Source organism: Neurospora tetraspora, assembly GCF_033439725.1.
Source record: "Neurospora tetraspora strain CBS 560.94 chromosome Unknown B0H65scaffold_1, whole genome shotgun sequence".
Taxonomy (NCBI): Eukaryota; Fungi; Ascomycota; class Sordariomycetes; order Sordariales; family Sordariaceae; genus Neurospora; species Neurospora tetraspora.
In genome coordinates this window covers 7,103,168-7,124,279 of record NW_026944383.1, presented here as the reverse complement: position 1 = coordinate 7,124,279, position 21,112 = coordinate 7,103,168, and the positions used below count along the sequence as shown (strand labels likewise).

At 39.9% G+C, this 21,112-nt stretch overlaps 5 protein-coding genes across 5 annotated transcripts; 3 read left to right on the top strand and 2 right to left on the bottom strand.

Annotated features, from left to right (window-relative positions):
* Window positions 1-45: 45 nt before the first annotated feature.
* Window positions 46-1,071, top strand: B0H65DRAFT_564921 (uncharacterized protein; the record flags this gene model as incomplete). Its single annotated transcript, XM_062830269.1, has 1 exon — window positions 46-1,071. One exon carries the CDS (start codon window positions 46-48, stop codon window positions 727-729), a length of 684 nt encoding a protein of 227 aa, XP_062687302.1. The 3' UTR covers window positions 730-1,071.
* Window positions 1,072-1,149: 78 nt separating this feature from the next.
* Window positions 1,150-1,857, bottom strand: B0H65DRAFT_453614 (uncharacterized protein). The gene has a single exon (XM_062826153.1). It carries the CDS (start codon window positions 1,663-1,665, stop codon window positions 1,414-1,416), a length of 252 nt encoding a protein of 83 aa, XP_062687301.1. The 5' UTR covers window positions 1,666-1,857; the 3' UTR covers window positions 1,150-1,413.
* A 3,268-nt stretch (window positions 1,858-5,125) lies between these two features.
* Window positions 5,126-5,482, bottom strand: B0H65DRAFT_545163 (uncharacterized protein; the record flags this gene model as incomplete). The annotated part of the gene is made up of 2 exons (XM_062829354.1): window positions 5,126-5,233; window positions 5,303-5,482. The coding sequence occupies 2 exons, from the start codon at window positions 5,480-5,482 to the stop codon at window positions 5,126-5,128; spliced, it is 288 nt and encodes a 95-aa protein (XP_062687300.1).
* A 10,567-nt stretch (window positions 5,483-16,049) lies between these two features.
* Window positions 16,050-16,920, top strand: B0H65DRAFT_453604 (uncharacterized protein). Its single transcript, XM_062826152.1, has 2 exons — window positions 16,050-16,488; window positions 16,586-16,920. Exons 1-2 carry the CDS (start codon window positions 16,419-16,421, stop codon window positions 16,849-16,851), a joined length of 336 nt encoding a protein of 111 aa, XP_062687299.1. The 5' UTR covers window positions 16,050-16,418; the 3' UTR covers window positions 16,852-16,920.
* Window positions 16,921-19,232: 2,312 nt separating this feature from the next.
* B0H65DRAFT_453601 (uncharacterized protein) lies at window positions 19,233-20,574 on the top strand. Its single transcript, XM_062826151.1, has 4 exons — window positions 19,233-19,255; window positions 19,310-19,383; window positions 19,436-19,901; window positions 19,966-20,574. The coding sequence occupies exons 1-4, from the start codon at window positions 19,251-19,253 to the stop codon at window positions 20,267-20,269; spliced, it is 849 nt and encodes a 282-aa protein (XP_062687298.1). The 5' UTR covers window positions 19,233-19,250; the 3' UTR covers window positions 20,270-20,574.
* Window positions 20,575-21,112: the final 538 nt, after the last annotated feature.

The following is a 21,112-nucleotide window of genomic DNA, read 5'->3' as shown; positions in this document are numbered from 1 at the left end:
TGAAGCTGCCCTGCGTCTCTCCACAGCAACAAACGCGCCTGTGGCATGCCTGCAGGGCCCGGACGCGGCAGCGGCGGCACAGCCCTTGGCACAGTGGTGCACTGGCCCACCATTACTGTACCGCTGCTGTGCGCTAATTTGATGCCTAAGCGCTTGCCGCCCAGTTGGTCAAAACACCGACCAATCGATGACTCAATCATCACACCTTCTTTCTCCTATTATCTCTTCATGATGCTTTCTAGAACCTCATTCGAAGCTGCGCCTGCGCCGCGCTCTCACGTTTCTGCCGCCCATTCGCTTGTCCAAGTAAGAATCTACCAGCCTAAAGCAACCGTCAGATCATTATCAACACTACAACTGTTCACGTCGAGCATCATCTCCAGTTGGGCATTGGTGATAAGCTATGGCTACCCGACCAAGCTAGCCCTTCGGGGAGCAGTGCCCTCATCGCACTCACTCAGTAACCGCACCACAACTTTTTATGTCAGTATCGAGTTATTCAAGGGTGCCACTCGTGTGCCACTCACAGTGTTTATCGGGGCATTCAATGTCATTTCGCCATCAAGTCTGGCCCTGGCTTCAACCGATTCGGTTCCAAGCTCCGTCCCTTCAACCGTTCTCCCGGGATTGGACCGCTCACCCCCCGGTGTTTTGCATGACCCATGGAGATGGCTCGCACATGGCACAGACATTGTACCTGCTGAAAGTGGTAAAGGACGCTTGAACTAACGGCTGTCAGTGGTCAGTAAAACTGCCATTATACTGTCCCTCTCCCATAGCGGGACACACCAAGGGGCGGGACAGTATTTTTGACTGTCAGTTGTAGTACAACATCATTTAAAAGGTGAAGAGGACAGTAGTGAAGAGGACAGTACACGATGCGACCGGTTCTCCCTCTTGAAGACAAGCTATTCTTGACTTTAAGTACTACACCTTGCTTTGGGCTATCAACGTGGAGTGTCTGCGTTTGTCACCGGCATATAAGCTTCATAGAGGCCTAGCACGCCTAGGTAAAGTCTAAGCCTGCGAGATGGCGGAATCTTACCTGGTATGAGATCAGAACTTCTTCGCTTCCGAAATAGCATATTCAAGGTAAGATCACGCTTTGGTCATGAAACGAAACGAATCAATTAGATAGGAAAACGCCTAGGGAAGTTGACCCGAGGTCTCGAGCTAACAAACAAATCAGTATTGGACTGTAGGTATGGTCATCCCACTCGTCCCTTACCGCCACCGTCTGGTAGTAGTCCCTGTCGAGTCTGTCCCCAAGAGGTCTTGTCTACATTCAAGCTGCCTTCCCTCCCCTCTTAGAAGTACAAACCAAAGGCAATCAACAATACAAGTGACAGCACTGTATCCTTTCACAAGCCGATACAATATCTACCCGTCACCCTACCCAAACCTAATCTATCACTAACCACCCAGAAAGGCCACCGGGATGCCGCCCAACACCCGGTTCACCCACCCACCTACCCATCTTACCCATCTCCCCCATCTCCCCCATCTACGGTACCTAGGCAAGCTGCCAACAGAGTGCAAGATCGGTGGTGGCGCCCAATACATGTACTCGCGGCACCGGTCCCCTCCTCCGACATGACATGACATGACATGACATGATATAAGAAAACAACACCACACCACATTACAAGACTGCAAGATGTTCATTCGGGTAATAAGGGCAGGTAAGGGCAAGAAGGTGGTAACCCACTAGCCCGAGCTCCCGGTGCCATGCCCCCCGAATACGCACGTGTGCGGCGAGGGGTTTCCAAGTTTCCGCCTGTTGGGTGGGTGTTAAGGTCGTTGAGTGGCACGGACGTGAAGGGGTAGGTAGGATGGTAGATACCTCTAGGGGTATGGAGGTATGTATGTATGTATGTATGTAAGGGAAAGGGGTAATCACCGTTACGTTTTTTGTTTACGCTATTCGGAAGTATCCATCTCCTGGAGGTGAGCTACGGCGTGGGAGGCGGACTGGGGGGTTGGGCCGTTGGGTTGGGTCTGTGCCTCCCTTCGATCTGCTCGTCTGTTGTCACAAGCTTGGAAGTGGGTGATGGATGGATGGGATTGTAATAGTCTGGTTGGGATTCATTGCTGTTTTCCGTTGTGGAGGGATAATATCGAGCTCCATTTCAGGTAGTTTGGGACGGGAACCCCGGACGGAAGTTGATGGGTGATGTTCTCCAGATGAGCTGTAGTGTATTTAGTTTACCTGTACCTGACCGCGACGAGACACTCAGAGCCCTTGTCTGTGGGGTTATCGTGAAGGTAACGTTCGTGCGTCTGGTTTTGCTGGTGCCTAGAGGTACCTGTAAATCGGCCAGCATATGTCTCTGGAGTTAGACACCTAGGTAAGTTACGGGGTAGTGACGATCCCCCTTGCGGCCCCCGTAGGATAGGACCGAGTGGCATAGTACTTGCTGTGCCCTCCCCGTGCTGAAGAGCGGACTTTTGTCTCTGATCACAGCAGGTTCTGCGGCGAGAAAGGACGTGGGATCTGCATAGCTAAGCATTGTGTAAGGGATTGATGGTAATCGATCATCTTTTCGTTAGTTGAACACCCTTCCGTGATGCCATACCCCGATTCACTGCCCCTATTAATGGTATACCGTTGGCTGCAAAGCTAGAGCCTCTTTTTCTCATCATTGTGTAGATGTCCGGTATAGGAGGAACTCTTCGGTTGTGGATGGCCGATAGGGCTTTCTTTTTGGGAGTGAGCACAAGCCAACTCAACCCAGGGCTCGCAGAACCCACGAGACACCCACTGTGACTCCAATATCAGAGTGTGAATGCCAGCTTGAGTGTTGGCTTGCGAGTGTCTATCCACAAAACAAGCATCGCTTCCACCGCTCTCCGCTTTTTGCTTTCGGGGGTACCGCAAATTCTCACTCATAACGGAGATGCTCTTTTGGGGAAGGCCACACCTTATGCAGGTGTTTTGAGCTTGCTCTTAGCTACATATGCAGAATCTTGCCAACTGGATTGGTTCATAATCCCAGTATGATCCACAAAGCATTTCCGTTATGAATGAGAATTTGCAGTAATCCGGCATGTCCGGATATAAGCATGCAACGATGAGGAAATCTCAATTAGGTACCAGCCATTGTTCTCCGAAAACTTGCAGGCAGACAGTTACAGCACTTGTTACGTTTGCTGGGGAGCGAGTTGATGGGGTTCCCGACAAAGTCGATGGACAGGCATTGTGCGCTGTGAAAGCTTCTGCGAGGTTCTTCGCGTTCACACCCATCCCAGTACGTGGTGGACACTGAGATGAACCGTCGGGTTGCGATCCGTTGGAGAGATCAATGAAGCACGCTCCACCTAGGGGGCGTCAGCTCTAAAGTTCCCGCGATGATGATTCTCGAAAGAGCATCTCTGACGCCTTTGAACAAGGCTTTTTGTCAATGACCCTCTTTGACTGGTTTCTCAGCCCAGGACAACCAGGGCATACCTCCATGGAGTAACTTCCCACGATGACAGAGCTGTAATGAACATGCGTTATTCAGAACGACGCCTTTTTTCTACGATTGAAGTCATTCTCCTTACTGATCTTCAAAGAAAAAAGGACGTTCGCGTTCGGAACAACGGTTTCCGCGGACAAAATCTTGTTGAAAAGTCTTGAGAGATGATAGACGTACCCGATAGAACTCCGCCAGACTCCAGTTTTGATCTCCGTATTCACTCTCGGTGGTCTGATGATGGATCCCATTACGCAGTAGTGTCTGAATAGTCGATATACATCGCCACCACAATGCAACGTCGGTTTGGTAGGTCTAGTAGAAAAAGGCCGCGAAATTTGGCTGCCTTGGGAAGATCCATGCTACCGTGGCACGAGGTTCTCATTGCTTCTTTTCATGGTCGTGATCGATGGAGAAAAGCAGGCCAAAGTCACCTCAACACCGACAGCGTAGTACTTCTGCCCGTGTCTTGCCCCTTTATTTGGCCTGCTCCCCTACCTATTCTAGGCCCTCATGCCGCGCCGGGGAAGAACCCTTAGCTTTCGGTCCCCAGTCATCGAGTGCTTGGCATTATTCGGTATGGTTTCAGAGAACCGTTAGCGTTCCGTGTTTTCTGATATTCATGGTGCTCGCATTTTTGAACCTGAGATTGGTAGTCGACCTCTAGCACCGGAAAGACAGATAAAGGGGTCCTGACGTACTTGTGGTACGTTTGTTGCTGAAGCCTGTGTCCATCCAGCTTCGGGGTTGATTGCCCTACAGGGCTACAGGGCTGAGGGGCTGGCCTTTGTACACAGGCCTAAAAGAGATGACCGCATGGGGTACCTGCTATCCCTGCCGAAGATACTGTGCTATGTAACCGAGGCAGTGTTCTGTGTGATGCTGCGTAACTCGATGATACCTCAGAGTGAGGGCAGAGCTCAATGTGTGATTTGGGGAAAATCGACAGCGATGTTTCATATGCCTTGCTTTTCGCCATGTGAAGATTGAAGAGAGAAAGGACGGAATATGCCACTCGTTTGCATAGAGGCATCGTGTCGGATATAAACCGCCCAGGCCGTTTAGGTATATGAATTCAATGCCACAGAGTTATGAACTCATAGTGAGACAGTATGACTGATACACGGCACTTGGCGCAAGTACCTTGTACGTCCAACAAACGAGGTAACTTGAATGGACACTAGGTGGGGGGCCTGCTGAACTGTATATGTGATGTATGTATGCTTACTAGTAAATATTGTCGATGTTCTCTAGGGTCACATCTCGCGGAATGGAGCCGGTTATGTGTGAGAACCGTCGACGAAGAAGGAATCCCGTGATCCCGTGTCTTGTTCGTGGGGGTGCTGCCCAACTTGAAGTGGAATGACAGCCCTACTGCCCATGACCGAGTCCATGGCGCCACTCAATCTGGTCAATCTGGCCGTGTCCGTACCTGGTGTACATAAGCGGGCCATCGAGGTCAGTGAAGCTGAATTGGGGCTGAATGTGATTGCGGCATGGACGGGAGCTGGAGTTCAGGGTGACGGCGTTGTGGAACTGGGATTGTAACACCGATGCACAAACCTGCAAGCCGGAGATGGTGAAGTCGGTGACCTTAACAATTATTGCAGAAAACCAATGATAGTCGTGAATCGCAGGCAAAAGTGGATCCTGGGTCGCTCAGAGCTCAATTACGGGTGTCCATCGGCATCGTGTCCCCGCAGGAAGGCGGTCGATCCGCCGTCCAGGATCCAGCCAGTCAGGTCAGCAAACGTTTGGATAATCGGGAAGGGGAGTGTCTGATAACGCGGTTATGCTTCCAGTAGAGAAATAGGTACGCCGAGCGGTGTTATTCTTCAATACGGCACATCGCAAGTCCCAACTGCATGGCCGGTCGAGTCGGCATCCCCTGCCCGAATTTGTTGTCCTGCCACTTTGATCGCCGGGCCCACTTCGGCCTTGGTGGTCTTTTGTGGATGGCCTGCGGGGCCGTGAACGTCGGGAAGAGTGGAGACAGCCGAACAACGTTGATCGGCATGGTGGAGCATGTTGAATTGTAGAAAGTGGTTATTTCAGTGTGTTCAGTTGAACACTTGGGAACATGGCGACCTCGGAACAATGTTGGAACTACACTTTCGAGAGTATTTGATATCGGGAGTAAGTGGCAGCTAGGTTATGTGTTGAAGACATGCGCGCTTGAGTGGTTGGTTCTGCATCCGGATAATTTGTTGCTGTTGGCTCCAACATCATGCGGGCTATACAAGTAACTGCATAAGTAGGTTTCTGAGACCCACTTTTGTGGGGCCCACTTTTTCTTTCTATTTTAGGTTAGATTTCAGGGACAGAGGCTTCTCCTCTTCTTTTTCTCTTCAGATAATCAATCACTCTTTTATCCAACCCTTGATTTTTGGGTTTTTATAATAGACAATACCGGATTATAGCGAAATTCCATTCTTTTCTAGCCAAATATTGCTGTTATATCTCTACGATATTTTTCGTTATTTCTTTAGGAACTTTATTTATACCCCATTAGCAATAAGATCATGACAATATAAACTTCGCAACTTAACGAAAACTAATAATAATAGTAGTATTTTAATAGTAGAGATAAGGTAGCAAAGCTAATAGAAATAATAATATTTTTCAAAAAATCAAAAAAATCCTAAACCATAGAAAAATCCCTACAATAAGATTATAAATATTCCCGGAACCACAAAAGAAGGGAACTCCAAACTACCTATTTCTAATACCTCTTTATATTAAAAAATCATTTAGGTAATATCGGTTAATATTTAGTTATATTACTATTATATTCTAAAATATTAGGATAATATTTAGAAAATATTAAACATTATCGTAAAAAAGAATTTCATTCAACCTTACCGAAACTACAATTAATATCGATATCGAATAATAGGAAGTCCCTTATTATTATATTACCATTTAGCTTTTAGAACTTTTAAATTTTTAAAAATTTCGAATTAAGTTTTTAATGTAGATATGAATAGCCCTTCGAAGGAAATTGAAAAAGAGTTTAGGGAAAAGAAAAAACTTAGTATAATAAAAGGTTAGTAATTAAGGAAAAGTAAGTATAGAAGAATTTAAGAAAGAAAAAATTAGGAGAAAGATACTTTAATTCCAAAGGAATATATTAAAACTCCGAAAGTTGTAGCTAATCCTTCTACTTCCTCCGAAAATTGTATCGGAATTTCTAATTTTCTATTCGCCTTTAAATAAGAAATATTCGGTAAAGGAGAAAGGTACGAAAACTTACAAATCGTATAAGAAAATTATAACTTTAGTAAGAGAGAAAGTTTAGGGGTATAAAAGAATGTTCCCCCCCCCCCGCCCTAATTTATTTAATTTTTTTTCTCTTTATTATTAAATATATTCTTCTTCTCTTAAATATTTTATTAATATCTACTTTAATATTAATATCTTTATTTTTATTTTTATTTTTTTTATTAAAGAATTTTTAAATGAAGTTTCAACAATTTATTCTTTAATTTAATTACTATTAACTATTTCTTTGTCTTATATATTCTACTAAACTAAATATATTATTTTAATCGTCTATAAACGTAGACTTTTATTCCTTTCGTTAATTAAATTCAATCTCGTCTTCTCCAGAATATTAAAATTCCTTAATATACTATTCGGTAGGTTCTGGTAATAATAATTCTAACCTAAACAAATTAATATAATATCTTTCCGTATTCGATATTAATTATATTCCTCTATTATTTAATAACTATTCTCTTCCTTTATTCTAATTACTTCGTATCTTATCTATTAAAATATCCGATATCTAATAGCCTACATTCTCTACAGAAAGGACGGAAAAATCTAATGAATATATTAAAGATTTATATATACATATCGATTTATATAACGTTACCGCCGATCATTAAAATAAAATATTTAAATATCGTTTTCGCTGCGGTTTTAAAAGTAAAGCCAAGGATTAGTAGAATATTAAATTAAAGGATAATGATAAGGTGATTTAGAAGAAAATTAAGACTAAATTTCTAAAGAAGTTCAAAAAAGAGGAGGATGCTAATACTGATAATTTAATTTTAATAAAAATTTTAAATTTTAATCGCAAACGGGGAGAAGATTTTAATTTTTAATTTAAATACGCCAAAAAATTATTCCATCGCATCAAAAATAAAGAGTACCGGAATTTTCTAACGATTAATATATAATCGTTAACTTCAATATCTTAGGTTCGAAGGAAAACTATCAATTCAAGGCAAAAATTGAATACCAATTACTAACTATATAACAAATAAAATTTTTAATAAAGGGTATTCCGGAATTTACGGGAATTTTCCTAAATATAAAAATAATTATAATATCTATCTAATAGAAATAAGGCAATACTATTAATAATTCGGATTCAGATTTAAAAGACGGAAATCGGTCGGTAATATTTAAAAATATAGGGAAGATTTAAAAAAACTTAGCCTCAGTAAGGGTAAATACCAACGGAATATAACCTTTTTTATTAAATATATTATATTTAAATTCTGATTATAGAATTAGGCGGACGGAAATTCGTAGAACTATTGAGTAGTACAATAATTACGGGATTATTGAAGGAGATTATTCTAATTAGAAATATTAAAAATTATAAATTTCAAAGGAATAATTTAATACTAATATTAAAAAACGGTTATGTATTTAAAATAAAAGGTATAACAAAAATTATATTCGGAACTAATCCCTAATAATAAGCGTTAATATTATAGAAGTAACGTAAAAATCTTTAATTCTACCGATCGATTAGAACGATATATACTAAATTATAAAAAATATATTATTCTAAATCCGTAATTTAGAGGTAATAAAGGGAATAAATATCCCTAAAAGTAAAATTAGGAAATCGAAGATCCGTAAATTAATAATAAATTAGAAAAATAAAAAGACACGTACAAAGTAAATAAAATAAAGTTTCAGAAATTTTAAAAGTTTAAAATTATTAAAATTATATCTACCTAATAAAGAATTAAATATTAAAGAAGATTAGATAGAAACTGATAAGGCAAACCTCGAAAAAGAAGTAAAATTTAAGGAAAAGGAAGAAAATGTAAGAGAGGTAGAGTTTTAGAAGATAAAATTTAGAGCGGAAAGTAAAAGGATAGAGGAGTAAAAAAAGGAAAAAAATAGAAAATATATAATCGAAATTAAATTTCCGAAAGTATTGCCTAAGATAAAGAAAGTTATTAAAGAATTTAATCCGAAAGCGGTAACTATTTTAAATAAAATCGAAAAACGGAGGTTAAAATTTTATATAAAAGTAATAGAATAGTAAGGCGTAAAACTATTTAATATTATGAAAATAATAGTTGAAATTTCGGTAGAGGTAAATTTATTATAAACTTTTAATATAGTATTCCAGATTAAGGTAGATTTTATAAAAGTAATAACGATTATAGAATATAGTAATAGGAAGCCGAAAAAGAAGAAAGGAGTATCGGGAATATTTATAAAATTGATGGAATTAAAGTTAAAAAGAAAGAAAGGAAAGCGTTAAATTTTAAATTTTGGAAGAATATAGTAAAATTTAGTATAATTTTATAGTTAGTAAAGTAGATAGAATAGAAATAAATTATATAATATTAAGTTCGGGGGTAATAATCGAATATATTACGCCGGAATTTACTAAAGAATTAGGATTAGTTCTATAAAGGTTACTTACTCTATAAATAGTATAATTAGTTAATAGTTCTACGAATTATATAAATAATTATATACATGTAGAAGTAAAAGTAAAAAATATTTGTGTAAGAATAATCGTAATAATATATAGTAATAGAAGTAATTATAATTTTGTATTTTCTTAAAAATAATTTTTAAGGATATAGATAATTTAAAGTTAAACGGAAAAAATATTAATATTAAAAAATAAAGCGAGAGCGGAAAGTATAATATTATTTCGGATATATTATAAAGAGTTAGGGTATAAAGTAATACTATTAAATATACTTTTAAGAGAAATATTTAAAATAATAGAAATTAAGAAAATGGAATTAGAAGACAGGGAATTAATTTACTTAGTAAATATTATAAAACTCAATAATTTTATTAAGCTATCGGAAAACGATATAGTTTAATAGGTAAGTCCCAACCCGATCATGCCAGATCAGATACTAAGTAACTAATTAATTTAGAATTTTTCAATTTATTTCCTTCAATACTGCTCTTTAATAAAATTTAGAACAATATTAATAAATTTATGAATATCGACTCTCTACCTAACGAAATTTCTTTAATAGAAGTAAAAAAACTTCGAATAATATAATTATTTTATCATAAAGTACAATTAATTAGTAAAAAGTTTTTTATTTTAAAAATTCCTCCCTTATTAATAATATAATATTTTAAATTTTAATAAATAATTCGGCTCGAGAAAACCTCTCAAACTATCAAAAAGCACTATCTATAAATTCTTAATAATATATATAACGGAAAGCCAACTAATAATATTACTACAATATAATTTCTATATAGTAATATCCCTTTTCAAATAAGATTCGGATTCTTAAAAGTAATACTTATACTATTTGATTTTATAATTAAATTTTCTTCTTTAGAACGGGAACTAGCGGAAACTATTACTAGATTTTATAAATCTTTATTAATAGAAAATTTAATAATGGCCAATACAATATAGAAATCTTTAACTTTTTATAAAGATTTCCTAGAATTTCTATTAATAAAGTTACTCCGCTATATTAAATAGTATTAATTTATATTGGAAGAATATTCGGCATGTATAGAATCTAATATATTAAGTATTAAATAATAAAAAACGAATATCCCGAACACGAAAGTGAAACGATTTTTATAACCTTTAATTTTATAACTTATTATATTATATTAGAATAGAAGTATGAAAGCGAATATTAATATAATATTTGGTAAAACCGGAATTTATATAAGATTTTCGAATCCGAGGGGAGATCCCTTTACCATTCTAGAATTCCCAATAAAAAAGCAAATTCTATTATTTAATATAGATACTATTGATTCCTAGTAGGAAAAAATCGGAATCAAATTAGGAAAGTAAGTCGATTTTCAAATTAAATTAAAATTAATTAAAACACTTTATTTTATTTAGAAGGATTTTTCGCTTTAAATTTAAATGATTTAAAATTACTAATGTTATTAAATATTTAATAAATTTAATATTAGATTCCGATCTATTTATCTTCCTGCTAAAGAAATATTTAAAGGATTTAAAAGATTTCGCTTATAAAGTCTTTGCGTAAATAGAGGAAGTAATAATTATTTTTCAATACGAATTACCTTATATAGTTAATACTTTATTCCCTTTTAAATTAAATGTAAAAAATTGTATAGACCGTCGAATTATATATTATTTTCAACCCGTTAACGTATATACTATTAAATTAGGTTATTTATGTTATAATATTGAAATATTGGCGGACGATTTATTAATTAGGAGAATAAAGGTAATATTGAAATCCGATGTAAAATATAAATGTTAGGCTATACTAATAAAAAACGGCTATTAATATACAACGGGAATATAAACTCCGCTTAAATTATTTTATTATAACAAAATATGATAAAGCCTAAAGAATTTAATAATAATATATATAACATTAAGAAATTTCGTATTTAGAATTCACTTACCTCGGATTATTCTGAAGGATAATAGATATAAATACTATAGCTCTAAAAAACTTTTTAAAAAGACTATTAAATTTAATTATAATAAATAATACCATTAGATACTATCTAAATACCCTCCGAAGATTAAAAACGATACGATATTAATGGACGGTGACTTTTTCCTAGTAGAACCTTCTTTATTCAGATATAATAATAATACTAGAATATTAATATTAATATATATAGATGACTATTATATAGTAAATATAGATTTCTAAATTTACTTCTTCTTCTTAGTGTATTAATTTTTTCCAAAAATCAAATTCGGCCCTATTCCCCTCTCTAATAATAAGATAGAACTTTTTATAGAAGATACTCTAAATTTAGGATTTTAAATTAAAGACGGAATAATCGTACCAGTAGAAAGGTATAAAGTCCAATTGCGAAAATAGTTAGAACGATAATTAAAGATTTTATTAAGGGATTAGGAAGAAATTTAAAAATTAATGTATTTAATATTGTTTTTACGGAAGTATATTCTCGGAAGGGCGGACTTAATAAGAATTCTAAAAAAAAACTTTCTTTAAAGCCGTAGGAATGGTAACGCCGATAAGAAATAAATTAATAAAAAAATTAGAACAAAAGAATAGTATTATACTAATTGAAAAGATAATCAAAAATAGCGGAATAATTTTGCGAAGTAATAAAAAAAAATATAGTTTACAAAATAAAATTTAAGAAAGCTATCTATATAATTATAAATATTTTGGCAATGGGATTAGGAGTAATAATATTCTAAATATAAGGAAACGATCTAATTAAAGAATATTCGATAAAGAAATACTAATCAAATATTGAAATCAATTCTTTTATATCATTTATACTAATAGAAACCGAAATAAATTATTCTAATTTAAAAAGAAAAATACTAATAATTGTACGGGCTTTAAAGGAAATTCAATAGTTTATAAAATTATTAAAACACTATATTTATATCTACATAGACTACGAATTAATTATACGGACTATAGGAAATATATCGACTATATATTCTAAAATTACGAAGTAGATCGATACCTTATTAGAATTCGACTTCAAATTTTACTACTGACCAAATACCGACAAAGTTATTCAAATTATAAATAGCTTTTCCTAATTAATACAAGAGATATAAAGACTTCCTAAAAAAGAAATCGGCCGATCTAACTAGTATAAATCTATACGTAATATAGTAAGAGTAGCGGAACTTAATAAAATAAAGCCCTAAATCGCTTTTAAAAGTCTAATAATAAAAGAGTAAATAAATAAAATAATAATAGTATATACTATAGTAAGAGAATAGTATTAAAATATTATTCTATAGTTAATAAATGGAGAAGATTCACTTACTTATTTAAATACTATATAAAGAAGGAACATTAAAGCTAGAGGAATTTAATTTACTATCTAGGGGAATAAACTAATAAAATTCGACGTCGATAAAATATAGGTATTATATATTAAATTGGAAGATTAGAAGCGAATTTTAAAATGGGTTTACGATATTTATAATTACTATATAAAAATAATAATAACGAAAAAAATCCGTAGTAAATTCTAATAGCTAAAAAGAGCTTCCGATATTATAAAATATTATAAATGTTATAAAATATATTAATAATACTCTTATAAGAAAGGACTAATACTACCGAAATTAATTATCGTATTCCAATTTATAACGATATTCGGAATAGATTTTATAGAGCTCCTCAACCTACTAGGGACGGATAGGTCACGATATATTTTAGTAAGGGTAAATTATTTGTTAAGGTTTATCTTCGTAAAAGTATCAAGGGAAGTAATAATATACGAAGTAATAATTGCTCTGATAATTTAATTCGTAATTTTTAGGTAGTTAGATTAGATATATAACAATAATAGAATATATTTTTCGAATAAATTCTTATAATAAATTATCGAAAACTATAGGACTTAAATATTCTTCGGACCGGTCAATAGTTTGAAAAATATTAAGAGGAATGAAAAGAGCGTTGGGTTAGTAGTAGTTTAGATACGTAAGTAAATAATTAAAAAATAAAGTAAGATATTAGAAATATAATTAGTAATATTATTAAATTTAATTCTGAATATAAATACTAGATATATAAATAATTTGGGTGTATCCCTAATTTAAATATTTTTAAGCTTTACTCTATGAAAAGTCGGATTTACTAATAAGGTAATTAAGGAAATAGAAAATTTAAAAAATATTAATAAAACGATTTTAGATTAGGATAATATCGAGTACTTCGATTAAATAATAATAACATTCGCGGAGAGGGAAGAAGAAATTATATAAATCGGAAATTATTTAATGAAAAGAACTTTAGAAAATTCTAGTTAGAGTTTAAGATATTTAGAATTTGAAATCGGTTAATAAATATAGGAAGTCCGTAATAAAAATAGGAGCGAAAAGTTAAAATTCGAACTAATTTGGATTAAACTCTACGAAATTGTAAATAAGGTTATATTATAGAATTATATTATAAAATATATAAGGAAGATAATAAAGCGGAAGAAGCTACATGCCAATTACTTCAAATTGTATTAGGGAAGATTAGATTAGTATATAATTAAGGAAAAGAATAAAGGAGACGAAGAATTATTGGAAAAGTTGAAAGCTGAAGGGAATTTAAAGATTAATATAAAGTGAGAAGCGAGTGAAAGGTAACGTTAGAATTTAGACTTTGTACCTAGATTTTACGATAGCGTTTAAAGGTTTTGGGGTTTGTAGTTTTTGTAGGATGCTTTGAGAACGAAGCACGAATTATACTGGGGGATTCTAAAACCTACTTTTGTAGGGCCCACTTTTTCTTTCTATTTTAGGTTAGATTTCAGGGACAGAGGCTTCTCCTCTTCTTTTTCTCTTCAGACAATCAATCACTCTTTTATCCAACCCCTGGTTTTTGGGTTTTTAGTTTCCTTTTGGCAGCGGGGCAGGGCACCGGAAGCTGGGGCATCTGTGATTGAACAATTAGCCGCCCACAGTCTAATGCGTTTACGCTATGTACTGTGAATTATAGACACTCTTCGTGTTCATCCTCACAGCCGTGACCAAGGTTACTTTTCTCTCCAGACGTCGCGATAGGAGAGCTTGTGCTTGGTTGTGAGCAGTGATATTGCGTTGCAAGCAAGGGGTATTTGCCCAGGTGATGACTAGCCGGCTGTCTGCAGTAAACTTGAAGCTGTGCCCTGGTTACTTCATCGAGAACACTCCTTGCTGGACCCAGGGTAGCTCGAGGGTAGGTCTGTGTGGTCAAAAAGTTTCCGATCAGAGTGGCTGCTCCAGGAAAGGAAAGGGGTGGTTGAGAAACTTGTGGTGGTGGACCTTAATTGCAGCCGTGCGCAAACAAAACTGACTTTCCATGTAGCAGATTCATAGCCTCGGGCTGAATTGAGGTTTCTGGATCAGATATGTGGACGAACAGCGTAGCCTCCTGTCCTTATCAGTTGTTGATTACCACTCGGTAGATTGTAGCCGTCATCGTCCGACTGGAAACCGGTAATACGTAGGCGCAAGATGGATGATCTCGCCACAACGGCATCTCCTGTGATTACTGATCAGTAAAGAGACGTGTCAGACTTCAGAGCAGTACCCAATATTTCTAGCCGTAGTACCTTATCGGTAGGTCCAAGAACACAATCACACAATCTCCTTACCTGACCGTATGCCTAATAGAGCTGTGAGTTGACTAAACCAGGGGTAGCAACGCAAGCAACAGCCGCGCTCACCATGCGTAAGAGTGATTCTATAACATCAGCCCAGGACTTTTGGTCCAATGATATGGAGGCAGGTCAAAATCATCTCCGTGATCTAGCGTCTAGCGCGTGTGCTTGTTGGCTGTTGGTCGAACTGTGCCTTCAATACACCGGGATCTCTGTTGATATCTGGGGTTGGACACCACCAGCTGGACGAGACATTCGACAAATGATGGCGCTTGCAGGAGGCTCAACATATCACTCTGCACGTCAAGCCTCCCGGTGCCTGTAATGCCTGTCAAACTTCTGGGCAGATAGATCGTGATAGAGGGTCTCTTGAAGGACATGTGGAAATTGATGCGTACCGGTTGTTGATGTGATGTTGGCGGTGGTGTCCACTCTCAGGGCAGTCCTAGGTCCCATGTTCCCGGTATCTCCATGTTCCGCGGGTGGGACTCCAACGCCATTGTGGAGTGTTCACTGGAAACCAGCGAGCGAGCCCGTGGTGACGCGAAGCTGTTCGATCAAAGACTTCTGATGAAGCCCGGCTCGACGAGTATTGAACTGGCTTGATTTATAGCCCCGTAGAGGACTTCCCAGGCCATCCTACGAGAACATTGTTACAGCTTCGAGGACACTTTGGAAGATCTGGTTCAAAGATCATGGGAAATGAAGTCATAGCCACCTTGAGGTTGAGCGGTACCGGATACAACCCTGCCTGAGTTGAATAAACCATGGTTCTTGGCGGCATCCATATTGTAAACAGCAGCTCGTGGAGGCGGTTGAACGAGTTCCAGGTTTTGTTTGTATTCGCATGCAGTGGAAGCGGAAGATTTGGAAGAGAGGAAGAAGGTCGCGCGGTTGCACTGAGAAAATGGAGGTACCCAGGTACATACAAGTACGTCGAACTCTCCCCGCATGTGCCCCACTGCGCTAGGGCAAATCAGTGCAGATATTGACAGCATTGTGGATCTCAAGCGAATGAAAAGAAAGAGCGAACGCCAAGCAGTCGAACCAACAGAACATGTGAGTGAGCCTTGCGGAAAGTGGCGGCCTGGCCTGCGCCTACGCCTCTACACCTTCCCGACGACGAAACAGGCGCGCGGATCATCGTCTGGTCGTCTAATGACCAGTCACAATGAGACCCAGCCCTTCTCCCGTCATCTCATCAAACTTTTGTCACTTTTGCTGCTGCCTAGTCGCTCTCTGGAATCGACCTTGTCCCCGTCCAGTCACGGTGTTTTTCCATGAAGTCGACCACTGTGGACGAGGCAAGGACCCTTTTAGGAGCATATCCGTCTTTCTCAACTCAAGTGAAGCTGTCTTCACGTCTTTTATTAGCCCACACTCCGGGCAGGCCGTTTGAGGTGTCATGGACACCAGCCGATACTTTCTTTCTTCCACTGGAGAGCTTGCCTTGTTGCGCCGCGAAGCTGTCATATCATCAATGCTCATTGAGGCCATCTTCATGACTTCCACGGTCCACTCACACCTTGCCCATGATACGCAGACAGAAAACCCCGCAAAAAGGACGGCGGCCAAGGTGGGAATGCGCGAGAGAGGCAAGGACGGCCAAGATGATGAAGGTGTTGTGTCGTTGTCCACATGGCACCGTTGATTCGCTTGACCTGGTGTCCAAATCTGCCCCCTGTCAGCGTTGCTGCAATCCTGCCCCGTTAGTTGACTAAACCTCAAACCACCAGCACCGATGCTTTCTCTTTCCCCGTTCTTCATTTCATTCTTCGTCCAAGCTAACCTGTGGGCAAACGCAGATTTCAGATCAGTGACCGCTGCTTTTGTTGACCTGGCCATCAGTGACAACGTGGGTGGCCGGTGTGCGAGAACCAATTTCATTCAACCACGGGCGCGTTACAAAGCCAAAAGCTGCAGGTCCAATTGTACCCTCTTGCCAAGACCTTGGCGCTACAGTGGGTGGAACTTTTCTTTCATTCTCCGACAAAGAGGTCCTTTTGGGAATGACCATCACGGGCTCAATTTTGAAGCCATTCACAAATGGAGACATCCATGTGGTTGCTGAAAAGCCGCTCTATAAAATGATATAGAGTGCACTATCGTCCGATGATTTTTAACGGTGGTCCTAATGACGGTCCTACGATAGTGTACGCTATATTATTTTATAGAGCGGCTTTTCAGCAACCAGATGCATGTCTCCATTTGTGAATGGCTTCAAAATTGAGCTCGTTTTGGTAGTTTTCGTTATCTCTTTTAGTCGGATCAACGGCAAACCCTCCAAAAAAGCTGAGATTCTTAGCTTTTTTGGATCAACGGGCCTTGGCACTTTTCGTTCCCTTTTAGGAAGTTGCAAGGCCTTATGCAGGCTGAAAAGCCACGTACAAGGGGGCCTGTCTAGCGTGGTACGTGCCAAGCTTTCGAAAGACTCTTTTGAGCCATATGTAGTGTGATCAACTGCATATTTCCTGCATATCAACAATAGGGGTCGATTTTGTATGGGAATCCGATCAACGTTGGGAAGTTTGGAACACGCCCCACATCTTTTGCATACTATCACCGAAGTCCGGCAACCAGACAAACTCTGAGCGCCCTAGCCAGGATACACACGCCCACCTCATACCACGTAGCCGGGGAGTTGCTCGTTGGGGTCAAGACGACCTAGACACGCTTCTAGGTTCTAGCCACTACCACCGCCGCGGGTACCTATCGTGTTGTTGTACTACACGAAGTGGGCTGCCAGCGGATGGGGTTGCTCTCTCCAGGCCAGGCTTGAGGCACGGTCTACGCATCATGACCCGAAAATGTCCGCAGTCTAGAGCGTATGGTTGTCACCGCTGTGATATCCGACTCTAGATTGCTGTGGATGAAGATCACGGCGACATGGCACAGTCGAATGGCTAGTACACAGCTAGTTCTCACTCATTGATCAAGCCCTATGGGACAGAAAACGAATTAACCTAATATGGACACCATGGTCGTTTTACATCTCTCACGCCACGCCTCTCTACCCTTACTCCAGCTGGGATCTCCTCTCCTTGAATGCGTTTATGTTCTCTTTCACAACCCCCCTACCTCCTGAAACTCCTTGGTGGAAGCTCATAATAATGGACAGTGGAAGCGCAAAGTTGGCTGGATCCAACAACTATCCTCTGTACCTTTCCTTGTGTGTCCATTCACAGCTTCCTCACTAGTCTCCCAATTCAGCATGCATTTCCGTGTACCATGTACATCATGTCATACAAAGTTGACCTACGTGCCTCATCTTGAGATGTTGGTGTGGTACGTTCCCATGTACAAGTATTTGGCATTGAGCTCACCAGTACCAGTGAACATCCACTCTCCAGCCCCAGTAGGGCGTTGACAACCTCCGCTTGACTACTGGCTGTCTCATTGACTCTGGGTATGCATTGGTTCGCGGCCAAGTGGTATATGTTGCTGCGTATACACCCTCTATCTACAAACTATGTATCCTCAGTCACCCAAGAACAGAGTTCATCCGTCCCCTTGACCAACCTACCCCTGTACCTACATATGCTCCCTAGCCTCTAGCCCTTATCCCCCTGTTGTGGTGCCCCTGCCCCTGTCTTTCTTTTTTGCCCTGTCTCCGACTCCGACCCTAGGCCTTCCTGAACGGTTCAAGCCAGGCCGGCTACCCACTCATGCATGTCCCTTTGGCTTTCATACTCTAATTCCTTCTGTTGTGCGCTAAGCTACGCTCGTGTGGGTGTTCAGGAGCTTCACCCTTCGCCTTACATGGATGAACCTCGAGTACCCACATGGGATACTGTGGGGATGTACTGCCTCCCGAAAGTTATAAGCCATCCTCCTCCCGGCCCATGCCCTATGCTGGGTTGAGGCTGAGGGACTTCTTTACATTCCCAAACTTAGAACGCAAACTATCTGGCAATCTAGACTTCGATCAAGCTAAAGTCAAGTCCACCACAAGACGCCAGTCGGTCGATCATCTCATATAAGTCGAACACTTAACTCCGGATCCTTACGTGATATCTTGGCCACCATCGTCAACGCCTTCGCTTCGACACTACAAGGAAGATCGGATCGCCAACAACGTATGTGGTGCTTATAACCTTTTCAACTTTCTTATGTTTCTGTCTTCAATATCCCAAAATGGCCTTTCAATATTCACCTTCGAGTTTCGACGAAGCTTACTCAGACAAGACCAGTTCGAATCAAGAAAACAACCCATCTTCAACCGATACGCTGATTCAGAGTTTGCAACCCGTCGAGTCTTTGGGAAGTCAACAACTGTTTGGGACAGCTCCATATAGCAACCCTCAAAACCAGTCACTCTTCCCGGCCCGATCGCAAAACCTCCTTGACGCAAACTGCTTCGACCTCGATCTCTTCCGGACCCACGTTGAAGAATTACCTCGAACCAGTCTCGCATCTGAATCCTATCCGGCCCCCGATCCTCCCTTGTCGGAAACTGAAGCGTCAAGAATCATGAGGTATAGCTCACACAACTCGAATTATCGGCGGTGAAATCCAACACTAACCTGAAGCCCACCTAGTGCACTCGCCTTACAGTACGACACCAATTTCTCTATGGGTTCACGATCATCTTTTTCATGGCCAGGTAAGTAGCCAAAAACGATCTTGATCGGACAAACCAGCTCACAATCGAACAGTCTTGGACTCAGGATCCGGTCTCATAAGCCCCGAACTCGGCTCATACGGGTCAGATAGCAGCTTCACAGGATCAAGGTCCGGAACGGCGAGCCAACCCAGGACATCACTAAGTGCAGAGCAATGCCAACTCAAGAGGCAACGAGACCAAGCCCGGCGTGATTCGAAAATGCATCTCAGGGGTCGCAGGGCGGGAAGCAGCTCCTCATCTGGCGTCTATTCACCACCTTCTTCGTTGGCAGTCTTGTCATCAGGCGCTCCTAGCATGCCTGTCTACACAAGTGCTGGCCCTGTCTCGCTACTGGCTGAACCTCACACTACACATTACCATGCGCAATTCTCGCCACCTTTTTCAGACCACCACCACAGTCAGACCAACATGTATCATAACCCATATCCCACGCCAACATACATCAACGATTATGGTTATCCCGCATCGGCCACTCCCAGCTTGCCCTCACACTACGGGTAAGTTCTGCTCCATACCATCCTGGTGTCAACAGAAAAACCGTGCTAACAAGACTTCATACAGTCGCCCAATGTCTGACCCAAATCTCATGTACCCGGTTTCACCTCCAGCAATGGGAGGTAGCCCTCAGGATACCGCCGGGCAGGTTCGAGTCGTGCAGCCCAGGCCGAAGCCGCAATGCTGGGAACATGGATGCAACGGCCGTCAGTTCTCGACCTTGAGCAACCTTCTACGTCATCAGAGGGAGAAGTCTGGACAGGCGACAAAGGCAACATGTCCGAACTGCCACGCCGAGTTCACAAGGACTACTGCGAGAAACGGGCATCTATTGCACGACAAGTGCAAACAGAAGCGGATCGGCAGCTAAATGCCGAAAACAAGAATGAAAAAAGAAGAAAAAACACAAGATCCAGGAGACAGATCGTGAGACCACCCGACAATTGTATTCGTTTCATATACAAATTATGCATGTATACATTTTGGGTTTTGAATGGGATTTTGCAGGGGGAATCTCGGCAACGAACATAACGAGACAAGCTGGGAAGAATACTGGGAGCTACAATGAAAACTTTGCTTGGTGGAACATGTCTAACTAGAAAGAACGTCTTGATGACAAGATCTACGGGTTATACGAATGAAAAAGCACAAACAGCTGTTGTTTCAAAGCATGCAAAACTCGACCCATATTTGGATCTGATATCTTCTCTCAAAGTATGGAACCCATACAGATGTTCCCCCACACCATTTTTGCCTATTCGTTTTTTTCACAGACGCCCGTCTTCCCGTATCGGGGATTTTAATCATGCTTAATCAATCACTCCCTTCCCGGTGCGCTTATTGAAAGCTTGGCCCTGTAGCAATCTGCTGTGGCGTCCTCCTCCTACAGTGATTAGGTTCGGGCAGTAAGCCCACTACCCTGAAGGGGGGAATATACTCGGCGTTCTATCCTTTTACAATTCAAATTGACCGGGGACAGCTCCCTGAAACGGAGCTCACTAGCGAGCCGAGTGATGATGAGCAGATGAGGGTGGAGGAGAGGCGAGGGGGTATGCCGCATGGTATGGCATGGGGGTACACAACCATAGACGTATGTAAGTACCTAGGTATCTCAGAATCCAGATCACTTGCCAGCGGGCCTGCCCCATCTTCAGTACTCTACATATAAAGTATGTATGGGTATCACATGTACCTACCCGACCTCGCCGACCTG